Source organism: Dendropsophus ebraccatus, chromosome 9, assembly GCF_027789765.1.
Source record: "Dendropsophus ebraccatus isolate aDenEbr1 chromosome 9, aDenEbr1.pat, whole genome shotgun sequence".
In the NCBI taxonomy this organism is placed as follows: domain Eukaryota; kingdom Metazoa; phylum Chordata; class Amphibia; order Anura; family Hylidae; genus Dendropsophus; species Dendropsophus ebraccatus.
In genome coordinates this window covers 21,658,913-21,675,404 of record NC_091462.1, presented here as the reverse complement: position 1 = coordinate 21,675,404, position 16,492 = coordinate 21,658,913, and the positions used below count along the sequence as shown (strand labels likewise).

The 16,492-nt window shown below is 43.4% G+C and overlaps 1 protein-coding gene across 1 annotated transcript; it reads left to right on the top strand.

Annotated features, from left to right (window-relative positions):
* Nucleotides 1–1,569: 1,569 nt before the first annotated feature.
* ARL5A (ARF like GTPase 5A) lies at nucleotides 1,570–13,044 on the top strand. Its single transcript, XM_069985088.1, has 6 exons — nucleotides 1,570–1,824; nucleotides 7,761–7,821; nucleotides 9,410–9,557; nucleotides 10,370–10,453; nucleotides 11,219–11,370; nucleotides 12,245–13,044. Exons 1-6 carry the CDS (start codon nucleotides 1,779–1,781, stop codon nucleotides 12,291–12,293), a joined length of 540 nt encoding a protein of 179 aa, XP_069841189.1. The 5' UTR covers nucleotides 1,570–1,778; the 3' UTR covers nucleotides 12,294–13,044.
* Nucleotides 13,045–16,492: the final 3,448 nt, after the last annotated feature.

The following is a 16,492-nucleotide window of genomic DNA, read 5'->3' as shown; positions in this document are numbered from 1 at the left end:
TTGTACCCAAATGCTGTTGTTAGGCCCCCTTGTGCCCCTAAACTGTTGTTAGCCCCCCTTGTCTCCCACACTGTTGTTAGGCCCTGTAATAGTGCCCCATACTGTTTTTGGGCTCCCTTTTGCCCCCCCCCCCCCCCCCCCCCCCCCCGTACTGCCGCCTTGTGCTTGGGACTGTAATATGTTGAGCGCCTTATATTGGGGTTTGTAATATGCTGGTAGCCTGATACTGGGGTGTATGATATTCTGGAGGCCTAATACTGGGGTCTGTATTATGCTGTGGGCCTGATACTGGGGTCTGTATTATGCTGGAGGCCTCATAGTGGGGTCTGTAATATGCTGGGGCCTGATACTGGGGTGTATAATATGCCAGGGGTCTGATACTGGGGCGTGTAATATGCTGGGGACATGACATCGGGGTCTATAATGCTCCTCATAATGAGAACAATGTAAAAAAAACTATTCTGAAAAAAACAACCGATAACCAGAAACAAACCACACCCACAATAGGCCACACCCCTACAAACAACACCTATAATAAGCCACATCCCTCTTTGTCAAAACTGAAGTATTCCTGAATTTTTTTTTTCAAATGTTGGCAACTACGGGGGAGATTTATCAAACATGGTGTAAAGTGAAACTGGCTCAGTTTCCCCTAGCAACCAATCAGATTCCACCTTTCATTCCTCACAGACTCTTTGGAAAATGAAAGGTGGAATCTGATTGGTTGTTACAGGCAACTGAGCCAGTTTCACTTTACACCATGTTTGATAAATCTGTCCCAAGATGCCAACACTGTAAGTCAAAGTGTTAAATCTTCTCCCTCCATGCGAGTCCAAACATTTTGGTAAATCACTTTACTTTGTTTATCTGAGAGAAAAAGTCCTGACCACTAGATGTCTCCCTTCCCTGCAATCCCTGGCTCAGTTGCCCCTAGCAACCAATCAGATTCCACCTTTCATTTTCCAAAGAGTCTGTGAGGAATGAAAGGTGGAATCTGCTTGGTTGCTAGGGGCAACTGAGCCACTTTCACTTTACTCCATGTTTGATAAATCTCCCCCTATATATGTTTTGGTGACATGTCAGGGATTTTAAAGAGATAGGAACCTCTTTTAAATACAGTTAAGAAAATGTTGGTCTTTGTTGCCCATAGCAACCAATCACGTACCCTTCAAAGGTAGACTACAAAATTGACTAGTTGCTATGGGAAACAAAAAAAAACGTTTTCAGCTTCATAACTCTTCCCTGCTCTTATGACCAGCCATAGCAACCAATTAGATCACAGCTTCATTTTTTAACGTACACTATATAAAAATGACAACCGGGTTCTGATTGGTTGCTCAGGGAGGCCAATTATATAATTAGTAGGTCATGACGCTGGTAAATTATCTCTATATGTGATAAGAATTCACTACTGTACGCCTCAGGCTTCTATGTATAAACGTGAATTTTATGTCTCTACCGTAGCGGGCGGACATTTTGTCAAAGACCATTCGCCATGGAAAGCCTAGGCGACAGACGTTAGGAAAATGGCCGCCCCCGTGTTGTCAAAGAGTCAGATGTCCGCAGATGGAATAAGAGCCTGTCCGTGCGCACCCTGCCGACGTCATCAGGGCTGCGACGGGCTATGTGTCAGATGAGAAAGTCGGGGTGTTAGTGACTGCTCCTGGTTGTGGACATGGCGGCTGTGAAACGCGTCTAGAGACCGAGAGATGCCAGTGGAAGAGAAGCGCGTAGTGTGAAGCGGCCTCTAGTCGCTGCTGACGGGAACACATCGTAGGATGGGAATCCTATTCACTAAGATATGGAGGCTGTTCAGCCACCAGGGTAAGGAGCTGCACGTCATAGCAGGTAGTGCAGGAAGGCGACAGCTGATGATGGACTACACATCCCGGCATGCACTGTAAAGTGACACTTGATGTTAAACTACAACTCCCATAATCCCTTATAAAACGAAAGTGACAGCTGAATGGGCCTCGTTGAGCAAAACTGAAAGAAAAAGGTTTTTATTTTTATTGCTTACAGCAACCAATCAGAGCTCGGCTTTAATTCTTACCCTGTTCTAGTAAAACGAAAGCTGAGCTCTCATTGGTTGCTATTGGCAACAGAACCAGTCTATCTCCTTACCAACCTGTGGCTCCTCAGCTGCTGCACAACTACAATTCCTGTCAGGGCATTATGGGAGTTGTAGTTTGGTAACAGATGGGGATTCACAGGCTGAACATACGTTAGTTAGGGCCCTGTTCCACCGAACGATTATCGTTAAATCGTTTGAATCTAAACGATAATCGTTCGGTTGAAATGCAGTTAACGATTAACGACCGAACGAGAAATCGTTGATCGCTTTATAAGACCTGGACCTATTTTTATCGTTGTTCGTTCGCAAAACGTTTGCAAATTGTTTGCATTGAATAAGACGTCGTTCGCAGTAGATACGAACGCAATAGCGAAGAAAAAACGATCATAAATACGATCAGAAGTAACGATTATCGTTCCATGGAAATGAGTGAACGTTTTCAGGTCTTTCGCAATAGCGGTCGTTTGAGATCGTTAATTGTTAACGATTATGCGAACAATAATCGTCCGGTGGAATAGGGCGCTAAAGTGATTTTACCACCAGGCCCAGGCAGAAGCACTGGAGACGGGCCGACCCACCCCCAGTGGGAAGAAACCCCAGCCCCTCCATGACGTGACTCCGTTAGAATCAATGGAACCCTATCATAGAGGGGCGGGGGTTTCCTCCCACTAAGGGTGGGTCGGCCGCCTCCAGTGCTTTTGCCTGGGCCTGGTGGTACAGTCACTTTAAAGTGTCACTGTCGTTTATTTTAAATTTTTTTTGGCAGAAATCAATAGTCCAGGTGATTTTAAGAAACTTTGTAATTGGGTTAATTAGCCGAAAAATGCATTTTTATCATGAAAAAGCAGTTTGACGCTCTCCCCCCTGTCTTTATGGTTCTCTATGGAGAGGGGAGGGGTGGAGGCACCAAAACCTATCTCCTCTAAAGTCAGCACTGACCTCTGAATACTGGCTTTCACACAGTTCCCGCTGTGTATCCTTTGTTCTCTGCTTTCTGCTGGCGACTAATCTCCCTCCTCCCCCCTCCCCTCTCCATAGAACAGACAGGGCCTGACTGATGTAGAGTCGAGATTTCCTGATAATGAGCAGTGAATAAGAGAGAGGAGGGAGGGGGGGGACCTGGGGAAAGGCTTTTTGAATGCAGATAATTGCATATTTGCCTAATAAGTTTCTTAAAATCGCCTGGACTATTGATTTCTGCCAAAAGAATCAATGGAGCTGTATCATAGAGGGGCGGGGGTTTCCTCCCACTGAGGGTGGGTCGGCCCACTACCAGTGCTTCAGCCCAGGCCTGATGGTACATTCACTTTTATTCAATATTTAGTCTGAATAATATAAAAATTGGGACGTCTGGTGCTATGGGTGGCTCCCCCGTTTCAGCCTGCTCGCTGCTTTCTTATGAATATTGCTACTGCACTCTGAAGTGATAAGCGGCTAGAGACATCACCTCAGAGAGACGCCACAGTACTTATAAACACAGGGAACAGCTGTCTAGAAATTTATGGGTAGTGAAAGATGAGAGGGAAGACTTGATTTACCTTTAAGGGTGCCTTTTTATATACAGTGATTTATCTGACAGATTTTTAGAGCCAAAGCCAGGAATAGACTATAGACAGGGAACAGGTCATAAAGGAAAGACTGAGATTTCTTCTCTTTTCAAATCCATTCCTGGCTTTGGCTTCAAAAATGTGTCAGATAAATCTGTCTGTATAAAGGCACCCTAATGGACTTTGTGGAGCCTCTGGGGAAGGCAGACAGGCTCACAGATTGCAGCTGCACAGCCCAGGCTTCTCTCTCTCCTGCACATAAACCATGCTAAGCCCCACCCCCACCTCATGTGCTCTGTCTTGCTGTGGCTGTTAATAGAGGCAGACTGAGCCTAACAACAGGCAGTGAACAGCAGATTGCAGGGAAGGGAGACATCTAGTGGTCAGGACTTTTTCTCTCAGATAAACAAAGTGAAGTGATTTACCAGAATGTTAGGACTTGCATTGGTGGGAGAAGATTTAACACTTTGACTTAGTGTGGGCATCTTGGGGGAGACTTATCAAACATGGTGTAAAGTGAAACTGGCTCAGTTTCCTTAGCAACCAATCAGATTCCACCTTTCATTTTCCAAAGAGTCTGTGAGGAATGAAAGGTGGAATCTGATTGGTTGCTAGGGGCAACTGAGCCAGTTTCACTTTACACCATGTTTGATAAATCTCCTCCTTGTGTTTTTGCTAGCATCACCACATTTACCTCATCATGTGATCTGTGACAGTGCACAGCACTGCCACCATAGCAGCCCCAGAGCGAGCACAACAGTCACATGACTGCAGCTGCTACATCAGGACAGGCAGTCAGTACATGACCCCTTACATTGTATTCACGTCATTCACCTCTCAGGATCTGCAGGCTGCTAATGATTAACCCATAATGGCCCATTGTAAATGAGAATCACTATATTACATGTCCACAGTCTCCATCCTGCATCTGGTTGCACACATGAGAGTGTGGTTAGTGATTTCCCGCTTGCTCACAGTCACATAGGTCTGTGGGTTTGTCAGCCGCGTGTACAGAGGCCTTTCATGTGTCTGAACATGGCCTAAGGCGGCTGTCCTAACTGAGAATCCCTTGTTCCGGACGCAGCAGTAAGGCTGGGTTCACACTACATTTTTGCAATCCCTTTTTTGCAAAAAACTGATGAAAAACTGATGTAAAAAACGGATGCAACTGTGTGCATCCGTTTTGATCTGTTTTTCCATTGACTTCCATTATAAAAAAAAAAAAAAAAAAGGATCCGTTTTGTTTCTTTTTGACCGGCACAAAAATGAGGTCGACCACGTTTTTGTGTCCGTCAAAAAAACGGATCCGTTTTTTTTTGTTTTTTTTTTTAATAATGGAAGTCAATGGAAAAACGGGTCAAAACGGATGCACACAGTTGCATCCGTTTTTTTATTCAGCTTTTTATCCATTTTTTTGCAAAAAACGGATTACAAAAACGTAGTGTGACCCGGCCCTACCATACAAGTTGGAACCGAAAGAAGTTGGATGCAGCCCTAGGGAGTTCAGGAAAAACATGAATATGGTCTATGAGGTTCACCCATCTCTAGCCATCAAGCACTGAAAGCTACGGCTGTGGGGAGGAATGTGATAGACTCTTTGCAGTCATCAGGCTGTGTTTACACCTTGTGTTTTTATCCAGGTATAGAAAAACATGGCCGCTTTCTTCCAGAAACAGAACCACCCCTGTCTTGTTTGAATGTGGTTTTGCAGCTCTGCTTAATTGATGTAAATGGAGCTGAACTGTAATACCACACACAGCCTGAAAATCACAACCTGTGGTGAGCTGCCATCAGAGTTGGCGCGATGCTCTGCAGAGCTGCATGCCCTTTGTCTGTACTATGAATGATTCATTGTTTACCGTTGGTTGGGTATTGTGTTTGCTCAGGTGTCATTAGATCTCCATAATGAAGGCGCGCTCCTGGCCGGCCCTTATCTGACTGAAGCTTTGAGCTCCGGCCACGCTCCTGTGAAATCATTCAACATGAAGATCGATTTTAATGTGCAACCAATTGTTTATATATTGCCCTAATGTAATAGCCTCCAATCTGTGGCAAAACTACAACTCCCAGCATGCCCTTTGGCCTCTGCAGAGATGTTCTCTTGGGTTCAGGTGGGGCTGGGCCACTGTTGTCCCTAAGCCTCCTGTGTTGTCTTGGCTTTGTGCTTAGGGTCATTGTCTTATAGAAAGATGAACCTTCAGCCAAGTCTGAGGCCCAGAGCTCTCTGGATCAGGCTTTTACTTTAGAGAAGTGAAGTGAAGACCACTGTGGGTTTTGGAACTTTCAGTGTCCCCTTCACACAGGCCTGTCTCTGAGCCTTACAGGCAGTTTTTTCCTCCTCATGGCTTGGTCTTTGCTCTGATACACATTGTCAGCTGTGACACCTTATATAGACAGGGGCGGAGTCTCTCAGAATTCTGTCCAATCAGCTGAATTTACCACAAGTGACTCCAATCTAAGTGCAGAACACATCAGAGATGATCAAGACAAATGGGAGGAGCCAGAGGTCCATGTCAAGTGCCATAGCAAAGGGTCTGAACACTTATGTACATCGCAAGTTTTAGTTTTTCCTTTTCACATATTGCACAAATTTCTAAAATTCCGTTTTTACTTTAAAGGGGGGTAGTAGTAGTAGTAATGATAATGATGATGATAATAATAATAATAATAATAATCCATTTATCTCAAGGTCTGTAGATGTTAGATTGTGTAGATTGTGTCACCATGTAGTCTGACCCTGCAGCAGTGTGCATTAGTATCTTCTTCTTAGAAGGGAAGTGGATTGAAGGAACTGGTCCAGAATGTAGATGCTCCATCTTTCAGGCCCCGACCATGTGTATAGCAAAAGAGGATTGTACCAGCTCACCCTTTGTCCATAGGTTAAGGCATCAACCATCTTGAAGCACGGAAAATCGAGTCGGGCCGTCTCCTGGTGTATATATCAAATACAAGTGAATGCTGTCCGGCTCCAAATCATAAAATCTTTTCTTTATTGTAACACGTTAAAATCTGTACATGACAGTATCATAAACGCCAACACGTTTCGGAAAAAGCTTCCTTAATCATGGCATGTGATGCAGTAAAAAACACTTCTATTTATACAGACATTTGGTGGGAATAGCTGGGGGAGGGAACAAGAAAAGAAACAGGAAAAGGCAATGCTCTATGCCAAACACCTATGAGAGCATAGACGTGGAGTTACACACATAAAACCAGGGATGGATGCATTACCTGGGTGGAAAAAACGCATGGTAAGCTAAGAAAAAAACGCAGCATGTGAACATATTCCAAAAATTAAAATTCAGAAACTGGGCTAAATATAGTTTAACACACAAAATGAACACATTATAAAGGAAATGTAATATATATAGTAAAGAACATTCCAAATAAATGACTAGCACATGATAACTAGTAAATATAGGCTAGATCGTTCTTCATATTAAGACCGAGTGGTGAACGGCAATCTTATTCTAGAATCCAAAAGGCTTCCCGTAATCTAACCTGATGTAGCCAATCCCCGCCTCTCTGTGGTCTATTAACCCTTTTGATGCCGCATACGGAAAGAGATGACACATCTCCTCCATGTCGCTCGACAAAATGTCTGGAGAGGCCAGACATGGGGCGATGTAACATCATTCTGGTGGCCACTGATATGTCCCCAAGATGTTTGGCTATCCTTTTTTTAAGTTTTCTTATTGTACATCCTACGTATTGTACGTTACATTCTGTACATGTGGCCAAATATACCACATGATTAGTTTCACAATTGATCAAGGTGGAGATGTAGTAATTCCTTTTCGTTACACTAGAGACAAAGTGTCTTTGAGCTGTCATAAATTTACAACTGGGACATCTGGGGAGAGAGCACCTAAAACAGCCCGTAGTAGCTAGCCAGTTACTTGTAGTTTGTTTTTTGAGAACAGTAGGTGATAAAATATTAGCAAGGGATCTGCCCCTTTTGGCTACACACCTAATGCCTTGGGACAACACAGCAGCACATTCCCCATCAGAAAAAAGCACAGGACCATGTGACCTTCCGTGTCGTTATATTGTTAAATGCTTCATTATAAAGTAATTTCACCAGTACATCCCAGTAAATGTCCACATAATCATTTGTGCATTTTATGTTTGTATTTCAGAGCACAAAGTGATCATTGTTGGCCTGGATAATGCAGGGAAGACGACCATCCTGTATCAGTTGTAAGTGCACACAGCTTGGCTTTGCAGTAATTTTTGGTTGCCTTTAAAGAGGACCAATCACCTAAAAATCACTATCCCTATTATCAAAGGAAATCTCTCCCTAAGTCTATCTATGAAGATACAGACTGCCTGTGCAGTCTGTATCTTATCCCTTTACCCAATTCTCTTGATTGCTGAACGAAGGCCGGGCGCCGCCATCTTGATGACGTCACTTTGCGTTTCACCGCTGGAACGCAAGTGACGTATTCAAGATGGCGTCGCCCGGCCTTCCAGCACCGAACAAGAGGATCAGGTAAAGTATAAGCTACAGACTGTAAAGGCAGTCTATTTATGAAGATACAGATTGCCTTTGCAGTCTGTATCTTATACTTTGCCTGTTCCTCTTGTTTGCTGCAGCAAGGCCGGCGCCGCCATCTTGATTACGTCGCTTGTGTTCCACCGCTGGAACGCAAGTGACGTATTCAAGATGGCGGCGCCCGGCATCAGACTGCAACGGACAAGAGGATCAGGTAAAGTATAAGATACAGACTGCAAAGGCAGTCTGTATCTTCATAAATAGACAAAATGAAGATACAGACTGCTTATACTATACCTGTTCCTCTTGTTCGGCCCGGCCGCCGCCATCTTGATTACGCTACTTGCGTTCCACCACTGGAACGCAAATGACGTAATCAAGATGGCGGTGGCCGGCCTTGCTGCCGCTGTGGATGACGGGAGCTTCCTGTCTCGAGCCGGCTCTTTTGAAAAGAGCCGGCGCGAGACAGTGAATTGAAAAGTGAATAAAACAAAAACGCGGCCGAAAAAATAAATAAAAGTATTTACAAATGTTAATTAAATAAATAATTACATTGAATTAGAAAATAAAAAATTTTTAAATTTCTTCCGTGATTGGTTCTCTTTAAGGGGTTATCCAGGATTAGAACATACAGTTAATCTTTGTGTTTTGTGTATTGGTTGTAGATTGATTGATTTATTTTTATTTATTTATTTTTTTTTTAATGTGTGCCATTTTTTTCACACAGTCCCTTTTAATTTTGTTCCGTAATCCATTCTGGACTTGTCCTAGTGCGGATTGTGGTACAGATTACAAATAGAAGTCTATGGGATCTGTATTATTTTCGGACATCGTGGATGTCCTATCCGTGACGTCCGTAACAAACACGGATCAATTATAAGCAAACTAGTACTATTCACATTTTACGGATACTGAAAGAGAGCACGGAGAAAAATCACTGAATGTTCAAAAGAGGCCTAAGGCCCAATAGACCAATATGAATCAATGTGTTCTAAATTGAACCGCGATTACAGATCTGCAATAATCTGCTTAACAGGACGTGTGAATAAGGCCTAACAGGTATAATACATTGCAATGCAGAAGTACATCTGCTATGTAAGTGATCAAAGCATCGCAGTAAATCTAACCACGGGTCCATTGGCCCAACAGGGACCAAACCATTGTCCTTTGTCTCCACTGGGTTAGTATCTGCCAGGGTACTTTTTATAGTGTATGGACAAATATACTGTGGCATATGTCATTGGTGTACATATACTCCTTATTATGACCAACTTCTGTCTCTTTCTTTTCCAGTTCCATGAATGAAGTGGTTCACACATCTCCGACGATAGGCAGCAACGTGGAGGAGATTGTGGTGAATAACACAAGGTTTCTTATGTGGGACATAGGCGGTCAAGAATCTCTACGCTCCTCATGGAATACATATTATACGAACACAGAGGCAAGCTTCTATAGTCGAAGAGTTCCCCATGTTACCTCTGACCTCAGTCTTTGTTACATGCATTTACCGTGCACACAGCCATAGCCGTAATATGAAGTTTTCTCATTTAGTAAAACATTGCAGAGGACCATTAGTTCAGTAGAAGTAAGAAGGCCTTGTGCTCCAGTGAGCGTCACATGTCCTTCATTCTTACCAGACACAGCGCCGACCTGTGGCTGTACCTGGTATTACAGCTCACTCGCAGTCAGGGGGATTGGACTTTCTCACAATTTCCCCCATTTAAAGGAGTATTCCCATCACCTAAACTTTTGTTAGATGACAGGAAATGCAAAAGAAAAAAATTTTGCCAATGCATTGCATTAGCAAAATTGTGTTATTTTTTTTTTAATTTATCTATTATTTTTAAGTTTGGCCCCTTGGTGTCCCTGTATAGTTGTCAGCTCGTTGCCTAGGTTCCCAACCACCGCGCTTAGCTATGAAATTGTTGGCCGGGTTAAGACGCAAGTAAGGGTGGTTGAGACCCTGGGGAGCGGTAAATATAGTATTATCCCCCCCGTCCCTGTCTCCCACTGAGATCACACACATCTTGAATTGTCCCAGAAACATGTAACCTTAGTGGGAGACATAGCAATGCTGTTTCAGCTCAGCACTGCTGCATCCCCTGATCGCCCCCCCGGTTCCCTTGCATTAACCGAGATGTAAGCGGGGACGCAGCAGTACTGAGTATGGGAATGACCCTTTAAGAAGTAATGATGTTTTGTGTATTCTTTCTTTCTTTCTTTCTGTGACTTGCACCCTCTCCTCCCTTTCAGTTTGTCATAGTGGTTGTGGATAGCACGGATAGAGAGCGGATCTCAGTGACTAGAGAGGAGCTGTATAAAATGTTATCCCATGAGGTAGGTTCCATCTTATATGTGGGAATTTAGTTAGTACATTTGTGGGTTAAATGGCAAACAGTGCAGACCATAACAATGAGTTGGGAAAGTCCACGCTTGGTGCATTTTCTCCCAGTCATGTGACTTAAACAGCCATTTAATGTAAAAGCTGTATTACACGGCCCAATGTTTCGGGGGAAGCAAGTGCCAACCTGTTAGCTCAGTGCTCGCTTCCCCTTCCTTTCCCGCTCGCTACCATTAATACTATATGCATAGACAGCGAGCGGGAGGGGACGCCTGAACAATCCTCAGATCATTCTGGCGGCCCATTCAAGTTAGACAGAGCGACACACTGCAGACTGTCGCTGCACAAATCATGATCTTTTCAACATGTGCAGTGAGCGATTATCAGCCTAAACGGTCGGTAATTGGCAAAGGAATTGCGATAATTGTTCAGAGTAATGTTGCGTTTACACAGATTTATCTGACAGATTTTTTAAGCCAAAGCCAGGAATGGATTTGCAAAAGGGATAGATCTCAGTCTTTCCTTTATGACCTGTTCCCGGTTTATAGTCTGTTCCTGACTTTGGCTTCAAAGATCTGTCAGATAAATCTCTCTGTGTAAACGCACCATAACAGGGCCTGATGTCCATGGGGCCATCTTACTCGCACAGATACATGGAAAGAGATTTATCTCGCATTACTGTTAGAGAGATTTATCATAGTAAAGTGCATTACTGACATGAATTCCTACCTGTAAATACTGATCATATGATGTGATTGAAGGACCTGAAGAAAGCCGGCCTGCTGGTCTTTGCAAACAAACAAGATGTGAAGGAGTGCATGTCTGTAGCAGAAATCTCTCAGTACTTGAAGTTGACATCGGTAAAGGATCATCAGTGGCACATACAGGCCTGCTGTGCGCTTACTGGAGAGGGGTGAGGCTTCATCTGATGCTTTCTCTAAGGTCTAACACCCATGTGAAGTCAGACATCTTCCTTTATTGCAGGGATAAGAGACCTGTGGCCCTCCAGCTGTTGCAAAACTACAAGTCCCATCATGCCTGGACAGCCAAACCTTTATCTTTGGCTGTCCAGACATAATGGGACATTACCCATGCAGATTTGTTGCAAGATCTGTAGTAAAAACGTTGTGGCTTGTAAACTTTAATCAGTGTGATGTTGCTGCTGGAAGCCCACATTGATGCCAAGATGGTGGCCAGCAGTTGAGCAGTAGTGGCTTTGCATAAACTCTCATCTGAAAAGATGGTAGGGAAAAAGTCTCCACTCTTCTGTTCAGTAACATCTTAGAAAACTGGGTTACAACTAGTCTTAGATCTTCCTCTTCCACTTTTAGTTAGATAACTGAATAGGGGGCTTAGCTAGTCCTATATGAAGGATAGGAAGAAAGCCTGGGTTGCGTACCTGCAGCCTGTGAGCCTGGCTGCCTTTTTAGGGTCCACACTGTCCCTAAAAGGTAAATCAAAGCTATTCTCTAATCCCTGATTGTTCATAAAGATCTGGGTAAGCGTTCCTGTTCTACTTTTGTACGTGCACAGTGCTGCCTCCTGAATATCATTCCTCTCTCTGCCCATCTGTAGCTTGTCATGACCAGCAGATTAGTGCTTGGTGTATCATTGTGTCATGGCATAGCAGGGAGGAGTAGGTTCTGTGCTGTGAATATCCAGAAAAGAACCCTTAGCGTCAGCCATATTGATTGTCACCAACCTTTCCTAGATATGGATCTGAGCAGATTGTTACTTGCCGGTTGTGTTTTCCCTTATTCATATCTCATTCTTTTCCTATTTTTTAGCCTTTGCCAGGGGCTGGAGTGGATGATGTCAAGACTAAAGTCCAGATGACCCCAGTGACATGTGAAGAGACATTAAACTTCAGACATACTGTATTTATGAATCCCTGAACTGCTGCAAACCAAGTATTTATAAGCGTGGTGTCCACTGGTTTCATGGACAGGACAACACCTGGTGATCCTCCGGCTCCTGTCACTGAACGTTTCCTATGAAAGCTGTGATTGACCTGACCCTTCTTTTTAGCCTATAACCCCCCCTGCCCTGCTCAACCATCCCTTGCCCATGGAAAGTAAGAGAATGCGGTTTTTAAAACTTTTTATATTGTAGCTTTCATTCTTCTCGAATGTGGGAATCAGCTGATACCAGCGAGCCGACGAATCAATCATAGACTGAGCAGTATTGTACGCAGCCCGCAGACAGGACAGCGGTTCTGTACATATCTCTGTATTACCCCCGTGTCCGCATGCTCCTATGTTGTACTAACGTACAGAACAATGGCCTTGACCACAGTGAATCTTGCACAGTTCTGACTTGAATGCTTTACTTTGTAAAACTATCATTTGGCACTTTTTTTCTTCACCCCCCCCCCCCCCCTTTTTTTTTTTTATATACATATATATTTTGTTTTTTTATTTTTTGGACCTTTTGATTTTTATTGTACATTCCTTGGCCTGTGCCGGTTTGCATGTCATGTCCCCTCTCCGTACCATTGTTCTTTATTTGTCTCTTCTGCTCTTGTCCAAAAAAAAACTTGCTGAAATAAGTTTGACCTAGTGATAATAAAGTAAGACAGGAAGAGGAAGGAGTCCTCTGGTGTCGTTCCTGTTCCTTCCTTTAGCCTGGGACCAGTCGAGAAGAGACTAAAAATCAGAAAATTGTCAAGGGTGCATTATTGGTGGTAGTCATGTTAGATCAACGGTGGTCTCCAACCTGTATATAAACAGGGAGATTTATCAACCTGGTGTAAAGTAGTATTGGCTCGGTTGCCCCTAGCAACAAATCGGATTCCACCTTTCACTTTCCAAAGAATCACGAGGAAAGAAAGTGGAATCTGATTGGTTGCTAGGGGCAACGGAGACAGGTCTACTTCACACTAGTTTGATAGATCTCCCACTTTGTCTATACATCTGCATTACAACTATAATATGCCAACCAGACCACTGCTTATAGAGCAGAGTGGTGGTTGGTGGTCAACAATGGGAAGGAAAGAGCAGCATATCAGGAGGAGGAGACAGGTTTGCTAAATTAACCCTGTAAAGGAGAAGTTAGGCAAATTTTTTTTATTGAAGTATTCTAATGCCCCCCAAAAGTTATACAAATCACCAATATACACTTATTACGGGAAATGCTTACGAAGTGCTTTTTTCCCTGCACTTACTACTGCATCAAGGCTTTACTTCCTGGATAACATGGTGATGTCATTTCCTGGATAAAATGATGTCACGACCCGACTCCCAGAGCTGTGCGGGCTGTGGCTGCTGGAGAGGATGATGGCTGAGGGACACGGGGCACTGAAGGAACACTGAGCATCCCTCTGCCATCATCCTGTTCAGCAGCCACAGCCCGCACAGCTCTGGGAGTCGGGTAATGACATCACCATGTTATCCAGGAAGTGACATCACCATTTTATCCAGGAAGTGACATCACCATGTTTTCCAGTGAAGCCTTGATGCAGTAGTAAGTGCAGGGAAAAAAGCACTTTATAAGCATTTCCCATAATAAGTGTACTGTATATTGGGGATTTGTATAACTTTTGGGGGACAATAAAATACTTCAATAAAAATTTTCGCCGGACTTCTCCTTTATCCTTAGGCGACGTCCAGGGCCGCCTTCATGTGTTCAGAGCGGGGCCGCGCTCTGAACCGCTGCGGTCCTGGGTGCCGCTCGTAGCCCGGGACCGCGGCTATTAGCGGACACGGTCCGATCGCCGTGCCCGCTAATAAAGTAATCGGATGCAGCTGTCAAAGTTGACAGCTGCATCCGATTACTTGATGCAGCAGTTCCCTGGTGTCTAGTGGGGAGTGATCCACACATCTGTTACCTCCGGGGGTCAGAGCCGTAATGGTGCTGATCCCGGCTCGGCACTCGATTGCTTCCGGCTGCAGCAGCCGGAAGCAATCAATGTGCCTATCTCATCGATCTATGCTGCATATCTATGCAGCATAGATCTCAATGAGAGATCAGTGTACTTATACTAGAAGTCCCCCAGGGGGAATAACCCTAACCCCAGGGGGGCATCTAGTATAAGTGTAAAAAAAAAAAAAAAGTGTTATTATCAATAAAAAGCCCCCTCCCCTAATAAGTCAGAATCATCCCTCTTTTCCCATGTTATAAATAAATAAACATGTTTGCTATCGCCGCGTGCATAATCGCCCAAACTATTAATTTATCACATTCCTGATCTCGCATGGTAAACTGTGTAAGCGCAAAACAATCGCAAAGTGCAAAATTGCATTTTTGGTCACATCAAATCCAGAAAAATTGTAATAAAAAGCGATCAAAAAGTCGCATATGCGCAATCAAGGTACCGATAGAAAGAACACATCATGGCGCAAATAATGACACTTAACACAGCCCCATAGACCAAAGGATAAAAGCGCTATAGGCCTGGGAATGGAGCGATTTTAAGGAACTACATTTGTTAACAATGGTTTGAATTTTTTACACGCCATCAGATACAATGAAAGTTATACATGTTATATATCGTTGTAATCGTAACAACTTGAGGAACATACATAACAAGTCAGTTTTACCCCAAGGCGAACGGCGTAAAAACGAAAAAAAAATTTAAATAAAAGAAATGCGGGTTTTTTTTTGCAATTTCACCACACATTGATTTTTTTTTTCCTGGTTTAGCAGTGTACTTTATGAAAAAATTCAGCCTGTTATTGCAAAGTACAAAATGATATACCAGTAGGTCTGGAGGCTCTATGCAGCAAGCTCAGTCAATGCAAAGACTGATCAAAACGTATGCACACAAATACTGTTTTTCGTCTTTTTTTTTTTTTTTTTTTTTTTTTTGCATTAAAAAGTTGACCAATGTGAACCCAGTTTTATACCTGTCATCAGACATGGCATCGACAACGATGGCGATAAAATTATCACATGATTTAACCAATACGGTGACCTCGAAAAATTCAAAGTTAGAAAAAAATTGCCTTTTTTTTTCATGAAGTGGGGACATGTATTGGGGGGGAGGGGGGAATCTCAGAATCTCAAGGATAAGTTAAAGCATCACAGAGCTATAACCACATAAAGATTTGAAGAATAGACCTTGGTCCTAAAAGGGTTAAACATGTCCACTAGGGCTGGAGGGACAGAACTGTCCAGCTGCCTTTCTGTATATTATAGCGGGCAGCAGTGGTGATGGATATAACTGGAGTAAGATGGTAAAACTCCATAAATCCTGTATTGTGCCCTAAAGCCTGGCAGTAGCTTGTGCCATTACTTGCCATCACTGTATCTGTATATAAGGTTGGCACAGCCCATACATTTCTGTATAAGTAGCGGAGCAATGTGTCATCAGCCCATGAGAGGGCGCTCTGTTCGCTGCCAGGATTGTGACTGCTGCAGTTTCCTATTATAACTACACGGCTGAGAAATAAGACGCACCTATAACCTCTCATTCTATTTTAGCTCAACCTTTACAACGTGGAAACGTCCAATCTGGTTCTGTGATTGGATATATTCTCATCTACTTGAAGTAAAATAGAGGTAAGTTATAGAAATGAACACAAACTCTGGCCTAGTTGCAGCCTGGATTTCTCATAGGGCAGGAGTAGGGAACCTTGGCTCTCCAGCTGTTGCAAAACTACAACTCCCATCATGCCTGGATAGCCAAAGCTAAAGCTTTGGCTATCCAGGCATGATGGGAGTTGTAGTTTTGCAACAGCTGGAGAGCCTAGGTTCCCTACCCCTGTTATAGGACTATTCTCAGCTATTATAGTTATATTTGCAGGATTTGTCAAGTTATACATGTTTGCAAATACAATCATTTAGCAAGCTTGCCTCCTTCTCCTGATATGCTACTCTTTCCCTCCCATTGTTAACAGCTCGTTGTCTAGGTTACCGACCATCACTCTGCTAAAAAAGCTGTGGTCTGGTAGGTGTATGTATAGCTATAGTATAGATATATAGACATATAGGGAAGATTTATCAAACATGGTGTAAAGTGATTCTGGCTCAGTTGCCCCTAGCAACCAATCAGATTCCACCTTTCATTTTCCAAAGAGTCTGTGAGGAATGAAAGG